This window comes from Cryptotermes secundus, unplaced genomic scaffold (genome assembly GCF_002891405.2).
Source record: "Cryptotermes secundus unplaced genomic scaffold, Csec_1.0 scaffold68, whole genome shotgun sequence".
Classification (NCBI taxonomy): domain Eukaryota; kingdom Metazoa; phylum Arthropoda; class Insecta; order Blattodea; family Kalotermitidae; genus Cryptotermes; species Cryptotermes secundus.
Window position 1 is genome coordinate 396547 of NW_019722422.1, and position 23276 is coordinate 419822.

General features: G+C 40.3%; 2 protein-coding genes across 3 annotated transcripts in view; one reads left to right on the forward strand and one right to left on the reverse strand.

Annotated features, from left to right (window-relative positions):
- The window catches only part of LOC111861259, a 161017-nt gene extending 150857 nt beyond the window's left edge, over window positions 1-10160 (reverse strand). For both annotated transcript variants that reach the window (XM_033750246.1, XM_033750244.1), the window contains exon 1: window positions 10098-10160. In XM_033750246.1, coding sequence (XP_033606137.1) covers window positions 10098-10139 — 42 coding nt within the window. In that variant the 5' untranslated portion in view covers window positions 10140-10160. The remainder of the gene's footprint in view (window positions 1-10097) is intronic.
- LOC111861260 (glutamate receptor ionotropic, kainate 3) overlaps window positions 3812-23276 on the forward strand; it is a 43920-nt gene continuing 24455 nt past the window's right edge. Inside the window, exons 1-6 of the mRNA XM_023845678.2 lie at window positions 3812-4039; window positions 8806-8899; window positions 10150-10293; window positions 12335-12538; window positions 13815-13981; window positions 16476-16658. Of these exons, the coding sequence (XP_023701446.1) occupies window positions 8824-8899; window positions 10150-10293; window positions 12335-12538; window positions 13815-13981; window positions 16476-16658 (774 nt within the window). The 5' untranslated portion in view covers window positions 3812-4039; window positions 8806-8823. The remainder of the gene's footprint in view (window positions 4040-8805; window positions 8900-10149; window positions 10294-12334; window positions 12539-13814; window positions 13982-16475; window positions 16659-23276) is intronic.

The window sequence follows — 23276 nt, forward strand, 5'->3', positions numbered from 1 at the left end:
TAACTAAAGATTTTTAGAGTGCTACTACAAGAATATCGGGTTTGACGTGTGCAACATAATCTACATACCAGACACATATCAACGATGTAGATGTTGATAATACGAAGAACGTGACATTGTGTTTTTAAATGTTAAGTTTTAGACTGGGTTCAGTGTGGCAGCAACGTTAAGAGTATACACCTGATGATGGCCGATAGAGGCCGAAACATGTAGTGTAGAAAGAACAAGATCAAAGACATATAAATGTATATTGTTTGCACTTAGGACGGAGTTTGTATCATTTATAGAAAACTAAGTACATGTTGCTGTCTCGTCACCGGAATGGAGGCCAGATAGGTAACATATGTTCTGAAAATGTGGCACAGTTCAGATATTTGGGAATGACGATAACAAATCAAAATCTGGTTCAGGAGGAAATTAAGAGGCTACTGAACTCAGATAATGCTTGTTACCATTCAGTCCAGAACCTTTTGTCTTCTCGTCTGCTGTCCAAAAAACATAAAAATTAGAATATATAAAACTATAATTTTGCCTGTGGTTCTGTATGGGTGTGAAACTTGTCTCTGACATTAAGGGAGGAACATAGACTGAGGGTATTTGACAACAGGATCCTGAGGAGAATATTTGGATCGAAAAGAGATGAAGTGACAGGAGATTGGAAAAAACTGCATAATGAGGAGCTTCATAACTTTAGCTCTTCTGCAAGTATAATTACAATGATCAAGTCAAGGAGGACGAGGTGGGCAGGGCGTGTAGCGAGCATGGGGAGAAGTCATGCTGTAGGATATTGGTGGGAAAGCCAGAAGAAAAGAGACTAATATGAAGACCTAGACGTAGGCGGGAGGATAATATCAAGATGGGGAGAGACAGGATAGAGTGGTATGGACGGGGCTGATCTAACTTAGGATAAGGACCGTTGGAGGGCTCTTGTGAATAGGGTAATGAAACTTCAGACTCCATAAAATGTTATGAAATTCTTCAGTAGTTGAGCGACAAATGGCTTCTCAAGAAGGATTCAAATTCCACAAGATGTATTGGATGCTGGGACGCCATTCGGAGCTCTCAACAGAGAACAAGATCCTATTATATAAAACTATACTAAAACCGATATGGACCTATGGCATACCCTTATGGGGTACCGCTAGCAACTCCAACATCGAAATTCTTCAACGATTCCAAAATATGGTACTGCGTGTACTAGTTAACGCACCATGGTACGTACCAAACTTCGTCCTACACAAGGACCTGGGAATTCCAACAGTACGCGAGGAAATCACGCTCTCCAGCAAAAAATATTAGGCACGCCTCCGGAAGCACCCGAATTCCTTAGCGACGCACCTCTACGATGAAGAAGAAGTCAGGAGGCTTCGCAGATTCAAACCGTCAGAACTGTTAACCAGATTTGCTATCTAATTTTGTAAAACAATTAACTAGTTGACTATAATTAGTTAAATTACATATAGAACGAGTTCATTGGAACACGTTCTTCATGTTAAATTACTTTTACACTTTTACACTCATCATAACTAGTACTTATTATCCATAATAGCTGGATAGATTGTATAATAAATTGGAGAAATAAAAAAAAAAAGGATTCAGCTCCATACAGTTAGACCTTGATGGAAAGACAATACTGGAATCTGTATTATAGAAATTATGGATTGTACAAACTAGCTCACAATACAGTAAGTCCTAGTTAACGTCGGGGATGCTTTCTTGTACACTCCGACTTTATGCAAAACGAAGTTAGCGGATCCATTTTACCACAGGAAACTTAAGAAATAAACAGGTTACGTTCCACAGCCTTTCATTGACTTTATGAGGTAAAAAAGGCAAAGTTGTACCTGTGCTTAACTAATTAAGCATTACATCATGAAGGCGTACCGGGGAATGGGTGCATAGATCCACAATTTCTTGACCTCGGTAATAGTTGGAGATGAGTGGTCAGCCTCACGCTCCGGCGCTTTACCCCCGGTACCCATTGAACAGGAGATTGAGTGAATCCCAGAGCCGGTCTGGACGACGTGGAGAAAATTCTTGACCCTACCGGGACTCGAACTCCGACCTCTTGGTCGTCCAACTCGTAGCTAATTAAATTCTAGATAATATGGACCTCCATGAACTTCTCCGTTCACTTCGGTTTTTCTAGATCTTACACATACGGTAGGACTCCTTGGGCGAGTGATCAGCTCGTCGCAAGGCCTCTACCTGTACACAAACAAAGAAAAACGCACACAAACATCCATGCCCTGAGTGGGATTCGAACCCACGATCTCGGTTTCCGAGCGAGCGAAGACAGTGCACGCCTTAGACCGGTCGGCTACCGTGACCGACGCATTGACGCTATTTAAGTATTTGTATATTCTTGGCTACAAATACATGCAATTACAGACTACAGTAATGTTTATGTAACACTTAGTACGGTACATTGTATTTATCGATGGCCAAATGCGAAGCGAGAGACCGGTGGATGACGACCCAATCTCGTCAACATTAAACATTTGTGTGGGCGAGTAACCCTCCTTTCTGGCCGCGCCATAGCTCAAGCGGTTAGTCGTTGGCTTCCCACTGTTGCGGCCCGGGTTCGATCCCGGGTCTGGTCAAGTAGGATTTGTTGTGGACAAAGTGGCACTGGGGCGGGTTTTCTCCGAGTACTTCGGTTTCCCCTGCCGATCTTCATTCCACAAAGTTCTCCATCATCGTATTCACCCGGAGCAGGTACAATAGGCCAATCAGTGGCCGCCGTGCCAAGTGGACCTAGCTGGATCCCACCCCCCACTAGCGAATTAAAAAAAAATAGTCGCTGGCTTTCCATCGCTGCGGCCCGGGTTCGATCCAAGGTAAAGCCATGTGGGCTTTGTGGTGGACAAAGTGGCCCTGGGGCAGGTTTTCTCCGAGTACTTCGGTTTCCCCTGTCAATTCTCATTGTACCGACTGCTCCATACTCATCATCTATCATCTGGGGCTGGTACAACAGGCCAATTAGTGGCCGCAGTACCAAGTGGACTCAGTCTCACCCCACTTCATGAAGCTGAAAAACCCGAAAAAAATAAGTTCGGCCCATTTGAAATATAGGAAACGCGCCGAAATTCTAACAACATTGATTAACTGCAATAGAATAAATGTTCCGTGACTGCAATCAGGAGTGTAGAAACGGACACTAATCTACATGCATCCTGTATCCAGCTCATAAACGTACATAGTTTGCATATGATGTGAATAGGAAAACTTACTTCAATGTGTTACCTCACAGAAGTAAGGAAATATTAACCGATGCACTGTAAGAAAAGGGGAGTACCTGCCGTTAATAGAGCCATGTAAATCACACTACATATCAAATACGTATTTCCTCTGGAATTAGGAGTTCAGAATTGCACCTCAAAAGTCAGCTGTTTTAGTTCTAGCGCACAGGAAAACATGAACATGTAAATTCACCCTTCTCATACAGCGAGATCAATTTATCTGTTTTCCTTAGTATAATTACCCATTATTCCGAAGGACAAGGTTCTATTTTTTTAACCCACTAAGTTAACATGCAAGCGTATTGTAAGCATGGCATGTTACATCATGACGGCTGTTAATCGATATTTCCATTCAATCAAGGAACATAATAAATATAACACGTGAAGGAAAATCGTTATTCGTCTGAAATATGAAGCATACGCTACATTCATTATTATGAATAATAATAATAATAATAATAATTAATATTTTTGTTGCAATTACAATTTATGTATTTGTGTCTACGCCATCTGAAACCATATTTATGGCGCTGGAGCCCATGGCCTGCGCACTTGCCCTGGTGGGCTGCATCACTGCACAGCGAAGTCGTGAAATACGCAAGACATCTTGCGATCTCCAATCGCTCCAAGTGCGGTGTAAGGAGGAACATCAAAAGCGACTTAAAATGCGCGTCTAATACGTTGTAAATTAATGATCAGGTGAACACGTAACAATAGTAACAATAGTGTAACTGACAGAGAGCGAGAGTTCAGTGTAACACGGAAACGAGCAGGTGAATTACAGGAAAGGAAGTTGAGTGAGTATAAGAGAAATATATTCATACACCCACTACTTTTTAACGATTTTAATAGAAAGATATTCATATATCCACTACTTCATAAGTCACTAGTGAACAAAGCTTCGTATGACAGAGGTGTCCGTGGAAACGTTCGTTAATCCCATTTCACGTTTCATACCTATAAAATTTATGTCATGAATTCTGTATTTCAGCATCCTGTTGCAAAACTTTAATTAAAACGTCTATGTATCCACAGTCCGTTAATAATGTAACAATTATTTATTCACCATTTAACACTTAACACAACATGTTTCGGCCACAGATGGCCATCTTTAGGTGTCTTACTGCAACCAAACTGTTACACTGCTCTGAAGTGCACTAAAACCGCACGATGAAGTCTGCTTAAAAATAACATAAATAATTAATTAAAATCCAGACACCTGAAGATGGTCATCTATGGTCTAAACATGTTGTGTTAAGTGTTGAATGGTGAATAAATAATTGTTGCATTATTGAAAGACTCTGGGTACATAGATGTTTAATTTATATCATGAAGATTAAACAAATCGTGTATCAGTCCTTATTAGATTATAAAGATATAAGAGGCAACAGTTTTGTCAGTTTTTAAATTAAATTTATCTTATGGTACAAGAATCAAAACGGCTTGAGGGAAGAGCGTCCCAGGCAATATTTCAGACTCTAAATATTACACATGACGATTTGTGACGATTTGACAAAGACCCACGAAAATATCGAAAATGGAATGAATGGCACGTACAGACATTCGAATATGATGTTGTATACTGTCCATTGTTTGCGGTACACTTCATAAATACTACGTTCCGTGAACCTGAGCCATTTCCGTCATAAGACATGTGGGAAGTGGAGGGAGCATCGTACTCACTTGGGTTCATTAATCTCGATCACTGAACTATTGATGTTGCGATTGTTGGTGGTGTTAGTGTTACTGTTAGTATTATTATTTGCATGTACAATAAACAACAATTAAACTGACTTATTATTATTAACCTCTTTGAAAATCTATACTTTTCATTTCTCAATTAAATATTTATACGTTTCATTTCTCAGTTCTCAATAACACTAGATTTATGTTAATGAAATTATTATTATTGCTATTATTATCATTTGTTTGTTTGTTTACTTGGCTGCATTACTGATTTATGTTAATGAAATTCTTGTTATTATTGTTGTTATTTCTTTGTGTGTTTGTTTGTTTACTTGTCTCCATTTTTGTGTTTTCTTCTAGTGTTTGCCTGTAATTTGTCTTTGACTTTGCGTTGTGTTTGTCTATAATGTAATTACTTGTATCTACCCTGTGCTCTGTCTGTAATTGGCCTTGCGGCTGTTGACTCGGCAAATAAATAATAAAGAACTGAATTGAATTACTATTAAACAACTTAACGTTTTACCTGATTGCTAAAAATAGGAATATCATGGCTCATACAGTTAGCTTAAGCTGAGGTTGCCAGATGTCCTACACAAACAATGACACAGCATTGCAATTAATCAGTCCTTCTACACTACCAACAAGCACTTAATCCACAAACGAACAGTTACTGAAATAAACATGAAAACTTAAAAAAAACCTACAAATAATTCTAAATATGTAATTTGTTTTGTGATTACTGTTTAAAGTCAAAGGTACGTCTAATTATGTGGTCGTGTAATACAGCTATAAAGTTATACAGAAATAACAACACGGAATATTCATTGCACCAGAACCAACATCTAAAATCTTTATGATGTATTATATAAAAAAAATTAAATATCAAATGTACCCCTGACTATGGACAGTGGGAAATACATATTCGTATAATGAATCAACCACTGCCACAGAGATTTAGACAATCATGTCTAGACTTATGAATTGCCTCACGAGGACATATTTCCGCTACGAAAGGCATGTTAAAATTTGAGACCGTTCATTTCCATCGTTTCCTTAATGGCGTCATATTTATCAAGCCAACGAATCTTATGGGGAAATTGTTTACCAGCTAAGTGACTATGAGTTTAGGAAAACTCTCCTCCGTCCGTCTTTTTTTACATGTTATCTCAGTTTCATTACGAATAATTGGTTTATGGAACTAAACATAATGAAACTGATAGGCACAATAAGGTGATCACTCTAAAGTAAAATATTGCCCGAATTTAATGATATTTGGATAAAATAAGTCAACTTTACCGAACATTCCGGTTGTTTAGAATTATGAAGAGCTTCTTTTGAAGTTTTGAATGCATTGTTATAGGCCTTCACTAAGTTTCATAAATAAACACCTACGTACTCTTAATGTATCTACTGAAATATGTATACAGGTTTTAACAATGAATATGGGAGGTAAGCAGGGTTATTTTACAGATATCCCCTTTAGAAAATAACACATACTACACATTTGACTGGCGATTTATTGGTCCTGTGCACTACAATACCTAGACGCCACTGACTCTGAAAAGTTTATCGTGAGAAGTGAACATCAGGGACCTTCTTTTATGGCATCCACTTACAAAACGGAATAGAAAATAATATCGATCCTATGATGACCTTCGCTTGAGGGAGACATAACCACAGATTTCGTGGTGTATATAATAATAACAATAATAAAGTTTCCAGCCCTTATAATGAAGATTTGTTCTGAAGTAAGTCTCTAATTGACTTTAAAGGGCGCTGTACTGATTTCTACTTTATTCTGAACACGTAATAATGTTCCGAAATTTCTAATTAATTTTCAAATGCACTTGACTAATTTTGCTTTCTTCCGAACAGGTAATAAACAATAGGCCTACTGCAGTATTAACTTCGACTAAGGAAATTCAGAGAGACGACGTAGAAGGGTCAAAATTAAAAGATTTTAAGAAAGAGGATCTCTCATTTCACAGCCATGTGCTGAAATAAATTCGCCGTTTTTCTATCTGCACACCTGAAACATGGCTGATAGTTGCGCTATCTGTATCAATCTTAACTCCCGCAGAAGTTGGGTAGCTCATTAATCTAACTAAAATAAAATCCGCCCTATTTTCTTCACGTTCGGAGAACTTCACACTTCGCGAATACATCAAGTGTAATCTATTAATTTTCTGGGTTTTCATTGAAATTTATATGCCTAAGGTTTTCGTTGCTAGAATGGATTTGAAATTCTAGAAAATCCACATTCTAACTGCAAATGTAATTATAGTATGTACTTTCAATTTTAGAACTGTTATTATGATTACCGGCTTTATAGCTGTCATCAAGCATGTTAGGAAATTAAATTAAATGAATCATCACAACCACCACCACCACCCCCATCGGCTGACGAAAACTGACTACTTACATATGACAGGTCTGAGATTATTTGCCCCGTAGAGTTGAATCTAATAACGAAACAGTTAACGGCTTCTGGAAACGCTGTGACCCACACTGCACGCAATTTTCTATGCAAAACTCGAATACAGATTACTATGTCCAGGTATACTGCATGAAAACCATGGAAATGCACATTCAACTCGACATACGTGTATATTCTGCTCAGGACACCCACCTACATGACTCTGGACACTTCTTTGCAGGCGACAGCAAGTTTTCACCTGTTACACCAAGACTCAACAAAGAAAACAGCATCGGAACTCACGAGGAAGGGAATTTTATAACGGGACTGTTACTTCACCACATCTAACAGCAACGGGAGATCTTAGTTTGTTCAATCATGACATGCAAAACCTACCTCTCCCCGCACTCAACGACTCTGCTATCAGCCTGCTACTGTTCTTGAATTCAGTCTTCCACAGACCTTCAAACGTTTCGCCCCAGAACACATAATCTCTGTTAAACATTCATCAATGACATCGCGATGGAACGATCAGCATTGCTTTGTATTCTAGAAGTCCGAGATTCATACCTTAGACCGAAGACCGGTTTTCCAGACAAATGCAGGGTTAGTACTTCAAATCAGGCCATAACCGTTTCCTTCCATATCCCTTCTACTTCTTCAGTAACCATGCAAATTTATATGCTCTTAATGTGAGCTGCTAACATCGTCGCTAAAGAAACCGAGTATAAATGAACACGGAGTTCCCAAAAAGTAGGTACACAATTATTTATTTTTGAGAGCCTGTTTTTAGTTGAGGTGACGAAATTTTCACATCAGTGTTCCTGGCAATTTCAGTGTTTTCTGATCTCCAATAGAGACTCAGCTCTCACCTAAGTTGGCAAGTAGGTTAACAACCATTATGATCTGCTATAAAGAGAATAGGAATTACACAGATTCCTACTTTTGGGGCATTCTGTAGAGTATCCTATAATTAATAGCATTAGGAACTCAATTATCACAACAGAAAGAAACCCCGGCTGCTTCGAACATTTTGTTCTTCCTTTTTCATAGAGGTTTGGGAATAATGTACTGTGTACGGTAATTCGGATAACTGCATATAGAATAATTTTATTAAGTACCTTTATTGAGCAAAATGCTGTAGGCCTATAGTAGTACATGGGCCTATGTATACAGGAGCTTTTACAAGTAGTTACTATAGGATTCTGACGATGGTGTATAACACACAGAGATATTGGGTTTTCGGACTTTATCCATCGTCCTGGTTTTNGTCCGAAAACCCAATATCTCAGTAGCTTTTTCGTTTAAAATACCGGACACATTTTTCAAAATGTTTATATTATTTAATTCGTAATGGAAGTGTTGTTCTCCTAGTCCACCGACTGGCTCAGTTAACGCATAAGAAAAGCAACCACACCATTTTCTGAACACCTAGGCCTACTCAGTATCTTATTCTTCCAGGTGAAGCCCGAAAATACCATGCAGATATTCCTGCAGATATTCTTTGCCTTCGTCTTCTTTCCAATTGCATTCACTCAGACAAGCGTGAAATTTTGTGAGTATTGTTACCACATATTCATTGTACTGAATGTATTCTTTCAATTACTTTAAGCTCCATTGTTATCTCTATGAGAGTGCTGGTTTTCTACAATCGATTATCAACTATCCAATTTCTTGCTGCAGAAATAGCAATTCATGTTCTACAGAAGTATACTTGTATTAGCACTAATATAAATCAAATACAATGAATAATGATATCACTTTATCGGAACCATGTCTTATTTATAAACGGAATTAAAATATTAAAAGTTCTGAACCATGATTTTGTTATTATTATTCGTATAAAACATACAAATAAAAAAGAGCACAAACGTAAGGGGTGAAATACATACACCATTACATGTAATTTCGTATGTGAGAGAAATTCTAGTCGTGGGTGAAGAACAGAGATTGAGGGCGTCTGAGAACAGAGCACAGAGTGGGTATTGGGAACTAGAAGGTAAAAGTAGGCTGAAGAAAGATACACAAGTAGGAACGTCATAATTTGTACTCTTATCAAAATGCTATTATGGTTAAAAATCAAGAATGATGAGATGGATAGAACATGTAACACGCATGGGAAAGATAAGAAACTCGTAAAAGCTTTTCGCCGGAATATTTCAGGGGAACAGACTTCTTGGAAAATCTAGGTGTAGATGGGATGATGATATTAAAATGGATCTTGCAGAAATATGGTATGATGTGTGGGCTATACCATCAATTTCGGGTTCATGAACAAGATAAATAAATTTTGGGATTCCATAGAAAAAGGGAACGTATTGACTGAGTGACTATCAGCTTTTCAAAAAGGATCGTCTCCCTGGAGTTAGAGAGGAATTTACTTTCTCACGTCTACTTCAAACAACGTGTAGATTCTTAATGGTTCTGCCGATGGTGTACAAAACTCGGAATTACAGGTTCTCTTTATTTAGACAATCTCCAGTACTCTAAAGAGAGCAGCGTTTCGGAAACTGATATGTTTCCACCCAATGAGAGGTTAGCCACCCCCTCATCTGAGAACGGAAGCAGATTCAGTTTCCGAAATGCTGTGTTCTTTAGAAAACTGGATGATGGGAGAAAATCCAGAAAACCTTGTAATCCCGAGCAAAATAGCATGTGTTATAATACGAATTCCTTCCTTTAAAAACTGAGTTGTATACAAAATGACTAAGATTTAACGACGTAAGCAGTAGTGGAATGTTTTTAAGACTCACTTTATGAACGCCCTTCCTATAAGACCTTTCTAAACTGTACATGTCCTTCCAGTGGTGCTTGTGGAGATGCAACAGGAGAAGCTGCCCGGCATGTACTCACAGGTCATGAAAGAAGCACAAGACAAGACTGGACTCATAATGGACGATATAACTGTCAAGATCAACAGGGAAGAGGAAGAAGAAACTTTCGGCAGAGGTCAGTAGGCCAATTGATCACAATTTTATACTTACATCAATCTAATACATAGGTTAAGAATGATGAAGCTATACCTCCAATCCCACATGCGTATTCATGGCATGACTCTTGATAAGTCAGGGATAGGTTTCCCTTTTCTACGCTTTCCCACTCGCTTTGAAATGTCCCACAATGGCCGCTGTCTTTCTGTCACGAGAAGACTGAATGTTACAGCTTAAAATCGATGACAGAAAAAAAGTCCCTTTTCGAGAAAATTCGTTTTTGGTGTCGTAATAAATGAAGAAGCATCTAGTTTATAAAGCACTGATCCTCAAACATACAGTTTGCTCTCACTGGAACTAGTTCGGGGAAACTTTTCGGAGTCCCTCCCTCACACTCTGATGGAAGTCACGCGATGTGTTTCACAGCTTCCGCGCTTCTCTGAATATGTTGTTATCTGGATGTTCTGACAGATTGGTCATGAATCTCCCAGTCCCGTAGGGTGAAACCAATAGTGAAAACATAAATGCAAAGAATCAGCATGTGGTCAAGTGACGTGAAGGTTCTGCGTATAAAACTTGCGCCACTAGAAAAGACTATTATGACGACCGAAACAGAAGACCTCTAATAACATACATCAATATTATGCTATACACACCAGAAATACAATCAAGCAATTAAAGTAGAATTGTATACGCACTACATAAAAGATAAGAAGAAAACATCAAAAACGAAATAAAGTAATAGAAGGAATGATATTGGATTAGTGCGCAGTGCATTAGGATTCCTCATATAAGTGTTGCCTGAAGATGACCTTATATGACCGAAATGTGTAGCATCATAACAACGCATAAATATTTTTATATTTTAATAGTTGTAATAACATCTTATAAACATAACCATCACTGTGTGGATTAAAGTGTGAACCAATGTTACTGATTGTTGCATTATAGATGGAACATTTGATAGACTGTAAGTGGAACATGCATTATCTTCTGAAAGTTAGCGGTTAAAGGGGGCGGGAATTCCGAATCATCTTAAAGAACTTGCCTGATATTACTATCTTGTGTATTGTGACTGTCCATCGAAACTGCATGTATAACACAGCTGGTGAATTGTTAACTAAAATTAGTTATTGTCAGAGACAGAAAAAAGATCAGGACGTAACGTCAGTATAAGATACTAGCTGGATCAAAAACATTGTCAATTCTACTACAGTCTTATCTCATCTATTCTTGACTACAGATACAGAGCTAGGGGAGTACGCGTATCAAAGCACGAGCGATGCGTCTTACTCTTCCCATAGCTAACACCAACGACATGCTCATCGTTTAAAAACAGCACATAAGATCATTTTACTATCCATTGTTACTAAAAACGAGATTGTAAAAGTACACAGCGTAAGTTTAACGGCGCGCTCGTAATTACAAATGGTCTGCCAACATCCATGCTCTTTACTTGTTTAGATGTTTGTGACATCGGTAAAAAGGTAAAGCTATCCCTGTAACAGGCCGTGGAGGCCCATAGGGTTGTGAGATGTCGAGGCACCCACATTTTCTAGGCAATCGGCTCACAGATGGCGGTAAGGCTCTCAGCCTTACGCGCCGGCTGCCCTTTACCCTCCAGGAAGATTCATTTTACTCATTTATGTTTGGGGCTGCGTAGACCCCAGGGCCATAGTGCCGCTGGAAGGATTAGGTAGATAGTAAAATCTAATGACCTCATCGGGAATCGAACCCGCGACCCTCCAGCTTGCAGCATAGTGCATCAACCAACTACGCTACCGTTGCTTCATTCATTATTCCAACACTATGCTGAGCACTGTCCGCTGTCTCGGGTATATTTGATACACACAACGCTTCGGAAAGTAGATGTGTTTCCCTCATCAGGTGTACAAAAGAGAAAAATATCCTACATATCTGGGCCCGATATCGAGTCCAGTTCTTTCAAACAGATGCATTACAAATATGAATAATTTGGAGAAAAATGGTTAACTTTTTTAACTTTATAATTTTAACACTATACCAATAATATGGCTATCTAATTATGTGCTTTTTAACAGTCTGCAATGAGGTCATGAAAGGTGTCACTCTGATCCTGGACTTGACTTGGACGGGCTGGGGACGCTGCCGACAATTGTCAGAGAGCACAGGCATCCCATATATTCGGGCGGATGCAACCATTGGAGGCTTCGTGCAAGTTGTGGATGCCTACCTAACCGAAAGGAAGGGGACTGATGCTGCACTCATCTTTCAGAATGAGGAAGGTCAGTATAATTCCACAGTCATGTAAATGTCATTAATTATAAAAATATTGTGTACATTGGCAACTGTCTTAGTTATATTTAAATTATAAGGCGTTTCTGAAACTGCTTTTATTCCCATCATTAAGTATAAAAAGAGGAAAGGTTCCTACTCAGTTGGGCCCATCAGATAGAGATAATCTCAATACCAGTGATTGAGACTGGCATTAACGGGCCGAGCTGAGTAGGATACTTCCTCATTTTACTCCTGATGACGGAAGCAGATCCGGATTCCGAAATTACGTATGATTTATATATATGAATGAATGGATGTATAAGGGGTGGGCGTCGAAATAGTCACTTGGTTCCATAAAGTACTGACCCAAGTGACGTGTTCTTAAATAAGCTAAGGACTCACATTCACACAAGATATGTGTGTGGCTGTTTCATTTTCTTCTTGACACCTCTCACAAGTGGGACTATCACTTAGTCCCAGTTTCAACAGGTGTCCTTTGAGGTGACTGTGTCCTGTAAGTAGTCCCACCACCCTGGCAGCACTGTTAAACAAGCTTAAAATTATCAGTATGCGACTTGTACGTCCATTAGGTACGAAACGAAAACTAGCCAAACAATAAACTGTGTTCATATCACAGATTGTTGCAAATCTATTTCGGCTCTCACACATGCAACACACATATTAAGAACCAGATATGCGGTGACATTACACTCACTACAAACTGCAATGCGTAATGGTTGTCATGTGTACTCATGATTTATATATAACTAGGACAATGGACAATGTCCAACACTATTGAAGTTTCATTACTTCCAATCTTCTCCAAGTATAATTAGAATGATCAAGACAAGGAGGATGAGATGGGCAGGGCATGCAGAGCGAAAGGTGGCGAAGCGGAATCCATATAGGATATTGGTGGGAAAGCCAGAAGGAAAGAGACCACTGGGAAAACCAAGGTGTAGGTGGGTGGACAATATTAGAATGGACCTTAGAGAGATAGGATGGGATGTTATGGATCGGATTGATCTGGTCCAGGATAGGGACCAGTGGAGGGCTCTTGTGAACACGGTAATGAACCTTCGGGTTCCATAAAATGCTGGGAACTTCTTGAGTAGCTGCAGAATTGGCAACTTCTCAAGGAGGGCTCTACTCCATGAGTGAGTGAGTGAGTGAGTGGGTGAGTGAGTGGGTGAGTGAGTGATGTGTAACGGCTAAAAGAAAATGTTCTGCTTTCTATGAAAGGGACAAAATTTGACGTATGAATTTGGCATAACTATGATGCAGAGTTGGACCAGGCGCTCTACTACCTGATTGGCAACTCCATTATCCGGGTGATCGTGTTGGATGGGTTGCCTGGCAACTCAACAGACAGGTTGCTGGCAATGCGGCCCGTACCGTCCTACTTCGTCATATTTGGGGACACAGAAAACGTGATCAAACTGTTCAAAAAGGTAAGCATCTACCGGACACGACAGAATTCAAGTTGATAACGGAAAGTGAAAGAAAATATACTTTAAAATGACAGATTTAAAGAGTATCCAAAGCCGAAATCTAAACTCCTCCTGCATATCTGAGGGGTTTTGTGCCATACAAATTTAGTGCAGTTCGTAGTCTGGTTCTTAAAGTCTCACTCAACTATGCACCTTCTTTAAGGCAGTCGCCGAAAATGCCCATACCTCATAGATCTAAATAATTATCTCAGCTACATCGCCTGTACCTCCCTCACTTACAGACCTAATCTGTTAGATAACTCTATTCCTGACCACGTCCTCCCCAAAGCACACATAATGCTGAAACAAAATTGATTTGTCTTCCAGGGACCTGAAAATTATGAAGAAAGTCTGCTATTGTAATTACTACATTTTAGACCTAAATAAATTTGGCTTAAAAATCTGGATAGTTTAATCTATAAGTCAATACATACGTGGTAACTCTTTCTCGCTGTCTGCATTAAATTTCAGTGCTTGACGCGCTTCTCCTCAAATCGTTATCAAAGAAAGCAGGCCTATATGAAATTAGGTACAATCGACGATCGCTTTCTGCCGCTTAAACTATTTTTCCCTCCGAATCTTACAGCTTTCTCTCAGTGCATTTCTTGACATTACAGCGTAGGCCTATTGCCGCACACTCGTCTTGCTAAAAGCAGGCTCAAAAACTTCCCTAAAAAGTATCTCATAAAGTCTATAAAAATAAATTACATCTCCATTAATTTTTCTAATAAACGTTTCCGGTAAGTTGCCGCACAGGCATGTTAGTAATAAATATTTTTCTTAAAAAAAATAGCAGCCCTTTTTATACACTTGTTTCAAATATTTCAAATTAAAAAATTATTCCTTAATGAGTGACAATTTTAGCGGATAGAGGATGTTGCGGGGTCAGCGCAACGAATCCCTACGACCGTTGATCTCGGTTTTCTAGACCGGGGCCGCAATTTCCTTGAAATAGCTCCTCAATTATCCTCAGGAGGCTGAGTGGACTCCGCTCCAGACCCACAACTTCTCAGAAAATCTTGTAGAGCCAGGAATCGAATACGGGACCTCTGGATCTGCAGCCAGGAACTCTGACCACTAGACCACCGAGGGCTCTAACTTCGCCGACGAGAGGCGGTCGCTCGGTCCGTATAGTTCGCTTACGGACTACAGGTCACTGAATTTGTATTTCTTAATAAGTATCCTGTCTGATCCCTATTCTCCAATCGTTTTATCACGAACTTAATTCTTTAACACACAATGAAGAAAACATCTTCTGCAACAGATATAAGCGGATGGGGAGAAATAAAAAGATCCTATAATAAGGTTTCTTCCAAATCACATAAATATGAATCGTTTTGCTCGAGGTGTCGCTCGGTCGGTATAGTTCGCTTGCGGACTAAAACACAGAGTTGGTTTCTTCCAAGGGTACACCACTTAGATTGACCACAGTCTTCCTGTTCTCATGAAGTTGGGGTGGATGTTGTGTCTTCTGCAAGTTGATGAACTTCTTGCACTGTCTGGCTCTAGCTACAGCTACTGCTCTCTGCATTCCAAGCCATTCACCTCCTCTGAAGATGGAGGCGATACGTTCCTCCGAAACGTCGGCCAAAACGAAGAATACACGGCGCCTAAACCCAGAAGACGACTTTCTTCATAGTCATCGCCGTGAAAACCTCAAAACTTACACAGAGTTGGTTTGTTTGTTTGTTTGCTCGAGGAGAACGTTCCCCTACATTTTGTCGCATTTCGAAACGCTCCGCTTAAGTGTGTGTGTGTGTGTGTGTGTGTGTGTGTGTATATATATATATATATNCTTGTCACTTCTACCCGCCCCTCTATCTTTCCTCCAATAACTTCTTTTAGAGGCAGTTTCTGCGTAAAATATGACCAATCCAATTAGCCTTCCGTTTTCTTATTTCGTGTAGGATATTCCACTGCTCACTGACTCTAATTAACACTTCTTCGTTTCTCACATAATCGGTCCAACTGATCTTCTCCATCCTTCTCCAACACCACATTTCAAAGCTTTCCAATACGGGTAAAAAATACTAAGTAAATTTTATTGTTTGTTTGCATGGCCTATTTATGATTACCGAATGACTATTAAAGGGACCATATACTAAGTGCATCGCATTAATTATGGAGATAACTAAACAGATTAAAGCTTTATGGCTAATGGTCTGGTCAGTAATTTGTTGCTGGCTATCGCTACCGGTCATTCTTGGTTCCGGGTCCCGCGGGACTCACGACCATATCTGCCTGTCTCACGATTCTGCGGCTCGTGCAACTACTCCTGTATGGATAATGAACAGTGGAGGGAATGCTTAATTAATGAAAGGTGGCGCGACTAAAAATACAACTTTCCTCACGGCATCAATACCTTAAGTATATATGTGAAGAACTGAAATATTCTGATGCAAACTGTGAATGTAATCACCCTGAAAACCAAAAAATGAAATATTTCGGTTCCCAGGCGCAGGACGGTAAACTGGTGACCCGAAGCGAGCGCTGGAACCTCGTGTTCACAGACTTTCTCTACGACAATTTCAAACAGAGCTCCCTGAATACCTTGGTTAGCCTCATCACACTTGACAAGGACATCTGTTGCCGCCTCTTGGACCAGGACAAAGGATGCGCCTGCCCTGATAAGTTCGAGGTATGAAGGGAAATTAATCGTTTTATTCCACAAATGAAACCCATTATATTTAATAAAAATTAATATCATTCATTAAATATTATTAAGGATATCAAACAACGAGGGTTATTCGGAAAGCAACCTCAGGTAAGCTGTTAACAAAACAAATATTGAGAAAAGAAAATTTATTATGCCGTAGCGTAGTTGGTTGAGGCACTACGCTACAAGTCGGAAGGTTTAGTCTTCGAGTTTGGAGAAGAACGCGATATGTTCCTTCGAAATGTCGGTTGACCTACAGCGAATTACATAGCGTTATATACTAAAAGACTAAACTCTTCATAACGATTGCTGTGGGAACCTCAAAACACTACATTTTTTTTTTAATATTCATGACAATCGCAACTGAAGACAGTACACATTAAAGAATTAATAATGACCGCATTCACATTACTTTATCTTATTTTTCCTTATGCCGCGGGTTCGATTCCCGATAAGGTCACTGGATTTTTCAATTGACCTAATTCTTCCAGCAGCACCATGACCCTGGGGTCGACTCAGCCTCTAAGAGAAATGAGTATCAGGAATCTTCCTGGGGGTAAAGGGCGGCCAGAGCGTAAGGCTGACAACCTTACCGCCATCCGTGAGCCGATTGTCTAGAAAATGTGAGAGCCTCGATTACTCACAACCCTGTGGGCCTCCACAGCCTATTACATGGATAGCCTTACTTTTCTACATACACACTTCAGCTATTTCTCAACGTAGTCGCCGCCGAAATCGAGGCACTTTTATCGGGAATAATTTTTTGTATGCCTCTGCCAAAGAATTCTTCCGCCTGTGAGCTCAGCCACGTTTTGACAGCTTCCAAAAATTCCTCATTACTGCTGAAGCCCTGTGACAATAACCAGCTATTCAGGTAAGTAAACAGCTGGTAGTCGCATGGAACGAGATCAGGACTGTAAAGAGAGTGGTCAAACAACACCCAGTTGAAATGTTCCAGGAGTGCTCGTGTCCGAGCAGTTGTCTGCGGACGCGCATTTTCATGGAGGAGAACTACGAGTGCACCGTATGTCAGCATTCCACGCTTTTTGTTCTGAATGGTCCTACGCAGTTCTTTTAGTGTTTCGGAATACAATTCTGACGTTATTGTGGTCCCTTGTTGCATGAATTCCACAATCAGCACTCATTTCCTGCCCCAGAAAACAGTTGCTATCAGCTTTCTTGCAGGCAGACGTTTCTTTAAACTGTTTCGGCTTGTTTGGTGAATGTGTCTATATTCACTACTCTGACTGCTCTTTGGCTTCAACATTCACAAATGAAACCCAGGTCTCATCACCTGTTACTCGTACAATGATGTTATTGAGAAATTCATCGTCATCTTTGTGGTGTCGCTCTAAAGAAAAGTCAAAGCCGGAACCATTCTCTGCGTTCAGTGCGCATTCATGAGCATTTTAGAGACCCATGTTGCACAAACTTGTGATAGTCTAGCTAAGTGCGATAACCACGTAGAGAAGAATTCGTTAAATTTGTGGAAATTCACGAGAACATTCTGAAATTGCGAAGAACCGTCTTTCACAAATTGTTTGGTCAACGCATTGAACAAAACCATCACTCACTACAGATGGCTGACTTCTTCTCTCTTCGTCGTGAACATTTGTTCGCCAATATTTGAACATTCTACACCACTGTCTTACAGTTCCTTCTCTCACTACATTTTGGCCCTAAACCGCCACGCATAATTCACTGTGGATTTCCGCAGTACTCATATGTTTAGAGTGAACAAAGCGGACAACAGCGCGAATTTCGCAGCTGGCGGGGCTATCAATCGCAGCACACATCATAACCCACTCTGTAGAGACAAGAACAAACACTAGGTAACCAGTAAAGTGATAGTTTACAAGGCAAAGAGTCATGTGACGCTACCTCTCATGCTCGAGCTCTCTCCCTCTCATATATTAGTTGCCTAAAATAAACGGAGGATACTTTCCGAATAGCCCTCATATATAGGATGAAATGGGTGGACATGTAGCACGTACGGAGATGGGAACTAGGTAACTAACTCCATTGAATAGTCAATAAATTCTCAGCATTGGGAAGATGTTGGGAAATTCTTCAGTAGCTGAGCAACTGGTGGGTTCTTAAGATCTCGGTTCCATGGAGTTGGTAACTACAGCATTTTAAATAATAAGTTTATGTGGGACCTATCATCTTACTCTTGAGAGAGAGAAAAAAAAGGAAAATATTTATACCTCGCTGTTCAAAAGAACATAAGCAAATGAAGGGTAAGACGGACAAAGGCGAGCGAAATGTTCACTTTTAAACTTGTCCCTCCCATAAAAAGGGTCTGATCGCCTAAATATCAATATCTCTAAGCATCTGGTTAGAGACAGGGCACAATAACGTTTGTTTTAATCACGTGGTATAGCGACGACAAAAAAGACAGATTTCCTTCGTAATTACAATTTTAACCTTGCCTGAAACTTATTTCCTAATTTGTGCGATAGAACTATAGGAACATATTCTGAAGTGCTGAGCTATGGATGACGCCCCTCTCCTCCCCCGCCAGCCGTGANATATAAAGAACAAAAGTGATTATACTCGTAAATACAAGTATATCTCGAGAAATGAAATGAAGTTTCCGAAAACTAATACAGAGTGACAAAAAAAATTGCTGTGATTCAGTTTTTTTTTTCTTGGCACTACAGCCCCAGTGGGCGTAGGCCTACCTCCACGAACTTCTCCGTTCACTTCGGTTTTTCTTGATCTTATACATTCGGTAGGACTCCTTGGGCGGGTGATCAGCTCGTCGCAAGGCCTCTACCTGTATACAAACACAGAAAAACGCACACACACAAACTAAACATCCATGCNAATGGACACGTAAGCGTGTTTTTCTTAATTGAAACCACTACTATTTTAGTGCCTACTTTCGCCGGTAACTACAGCAGATTAATATTTATGTTAATTGCGAGATTCTTGCATTTCATTACGACTGCCAGCAGGCTAGGCCTGTAGAAAGAGAGATCAATGTTAATATCAAATAGAGCACGTGCCGCTGATAGTTCGTTCCCGTTGGCTGACACAAAGACCGTGTTGCTAAGGAACGCGTTAAGCCGTGGTCACAACACCTGCTCAAGTGTAAAAGCGAATAATTCCACGCAAAATATTGACATTCCATTCCGCTTTTAAGAAATGATTAATCTGTTTGACAAACATGGCCGTGACGTCTGTGTACTCAAGCCGTGTAACGGGCCAACTTTTATGCCCCCGCACATGATACTCGAAATATGCATTTGGGAATTGCACGCACGCCCGACTTCAAAGAGATCATACAAGTCCCTGGTACCAGCTTCGTAATATATTACAATAAATGTATGCATATGAAATGTAGATGCACGTATGTAAACACCGGAAAGTCCTGATACCCTCATTTTCTTCCAAAATGTGTTTTATTGTCTGATCGTATATATTCTTGGCATTATCGTTGTCTTCATGGCCTGTTCCGTCCTCTTGAAGAATATGCTGATCGCTCCGTCTTAACTGTGAGCATCCTACGTTTCATTTTCTTTTCGGGTTAAAACTTTATTCGGAATCCGACTGTCTTCCATTCTTAGAACGTGATATTTCAATTGTGAACTGGATTTTCGAGTTTTATCGTTCAGATTTAAGTTGTTCATCTCTTCCATGGTTTTAGTATTTCCTAATGGATCCTTCTTTGTGTAGCCTGCTGCACTCCTCAAAAATTTCATTTCTGCAGTTTCAATTTCCTTCCCTGTCTTTTTTGGGGGGGGGGGGTTATAGTCCATATTTTGCATCCGTATGTAAGTATAGGCACCGCTATAGCTTTCCAACGCTTTATTTGTGTTTTTCTTGTCCTGTTATTCGGCATTCTTCTTCTTCTTGTGCTGCACATTTGATTATAAACACATATAAAAAAAACTGACGCATATTTATGGGTTCTGACGCCTGGGATGGCGAAAGCCCAGCGCCCTGTGACCCCTGGGACGGCGACAGCCCAGCGACGCGGCGAAAAGCAGGAGCGAGGGGAACAACTTGATGTGGAATTCGAGCCTCTCAGCATGCAAAACGCTCTGTGTCAGAAGAACTATATGACAAGAAACGAAGAGAGGACCCCAGAACAGAAGTATTTGGAGGAATTCCAGAAACGTCTAAGAGCTAAGCAATGGAGCTCGCGTTGCCACACTTGCTTGAATGTGGGCAGTTCCCACAAGACGGGGTATGGACTGGATGATTCGATTTATTGACACCTTATACACTCAACTCTTAACTACAAGTAATATAGAATTATCGCTGATCTACGCACTCTGCAAATCACTAGGATATGCCAAATCTTCTCAGTCTTCACTAGTCGTATCCTGGTAATGGATTTATAACAGTCTTACTGTCCCTGAAGCATACTGTGAAGTTTTCTTTGCACGGCCTAATTCCTTCCTTGCCATTTCTTCTCAATTCTGCCAACTTTACGACTGATGGTTTACCGTCAATCATTTCGTCTTGGCGCCAAGCCCCTTGAGACACGTTTTTCAACTGAATGCTTGCGGTTATGGTCCTTATGTAACATCCCCTCAGACGAGATGATGGGTCTGTCGTTTACAATTGCTGCTGGTCCTAGCCAGGGCAGTCATTCTCAGGTCCGAGTCCCGCGGAACTCATGAACGTATTTTACTGTCTCAGATTCGAGACTCTCCCAGCCTGGCGGACGAGGTCCCCGTATTTATATCCCCCGGGTACAGGGTAGCCCAGTTATACACCCACGCACTGAGTTCCCTGGCCGTTGCATTGAAACGGTATTTCTTCTACTGTTGCGTGCGTGTACATTTCCGCGGTGACCTGTTTACCGCCGTTGCCTAGCAATGAACTATTCCGGCTTTCAAGCATTATGTCACAATACATAAATGAGCATATTTCATATATTATGTTCTTTTAATTATTCAGAAGGTACATGAAACGTACACTTCAGACTGGCCTCAGAACCAACCTTAACTTTTCTAGTGCTACTAGCCGGAGCTGTGTTCCATAATCTTTCACAAAATCATCACTGACAAGTAAGGCAATGTACACATAGCAGAACAATTCTGGCGAGTTCGCTGCCCTTTGGTTCATCTTCACGAAATGGTCAAATGTAAGGTGTTTAGTTTTTCTCTGGATTTATGAGCGTCAAATTTCTCGCCCTGACGAACATTCGTCGAGTTTCGGTCAAGATGTCAGCAAAGCGCACGTACGTTTTGATGTAATGTGCCCGTTTTCTTGTCGGGTATATACATTTTAGTAAAACTCCCCAATATAAAATGTAATGAAAACGCGTTCAGTTCAGCTCTTACATGTGGACATAATTTTCTTCAACAACCAACTGATAGATCAAGCAAAATACGAGGTCTGACAATAAAATTCGTGAACTCGCCAGCGTGTGCTTGCCGTGGCAGCAGTGGACAGAATCCTCAGTATGGTTTGAAGACGTTGGCATATCAGAGTTTCACAGCTGTGTTGTTGTTGATCAATGGCAGTCTCTATCTGAGTGGCGTCTATTATTGTCTGAGTGTGTTTTGGTGTGCCGTCGCGAGAATTTGAGCACTGTCTGTGAGTGAGTTTTTAGTTAGTAAAATATAACTGTACTGGAACACCCTCCCTATTCACCGGATCTAGCCCCCAATGATTTTTTTCTATTCCCGAAGATAAAGAAAGTATTGAAAGGAAGGCATTTTGGTGACACTGATAACATCAGGAGTAATATGACGGCAGCTCTGAAGGCCATTCCACAAAACCAGTTCCAAAATTGTTTTGAAGCGTTTACTAAGAGCTGGAATCGGTGCATAGCTTCGCAAGAGGAGTATTTAGAAGGTGACCTCACTGATATTCAGCATAACTTTTACCGTTATGAGGTCGCGAACTTTATTGTCAGACCACGTAGAACTTCAGGCGGACTGATATGCAGTTCGTCATAATGTCGGTTACCATCGACCGCCATCGACACTGAAAGCCCTGGAAACGGATGACTGACCGCTTAAACAGGTTAAAGTTGATCCCCTGTAAACATGGTATGACGCGTCCTCCAAATGTGGAAAGTGTATCTCAAACATTTGCGAACAGCTAATGAGTGACCATCGAGTTCGGGGTCTGAACGCATAATATGAATTGTTACACAGAGCCTCGAACTTCGAAAACACTTGCTAATACGACAATGAAACTTCGGATTAGTTAAAGATGGATAATTTATGGACTGCACATTTGTTTCTCAAGCAGGACTGTGACCCATGAGGTCCGCTACGTCGTACTGTATAATGAATGTATAAGGAGTGGGTCTTCTTGGCCCTTGCACCGCGACCATAGTGATCTGTTGTGCCTTACGTCGTACTTGTTGTGACCATCCGCTAGTGTTAATACATTAAACAAAGAAAATCAAAATGTATTAACTAATATGTCTTCCTTGGCCTAATATTTTGACAGCGGTATTTCTTCCGCGCCAAACTTTATAATTATATAGCCACAACAAAATTTCCTGAGCCTTGTTCCTGAAAATGGAGTGTATCATGTAACGTTCAAAGTTGGCATTATGGCACGCGAGTGTTTATAGTGTGCAAACCTACAATTCACCCAACGAAAAAAAAATCTCAGTGGCCTCTA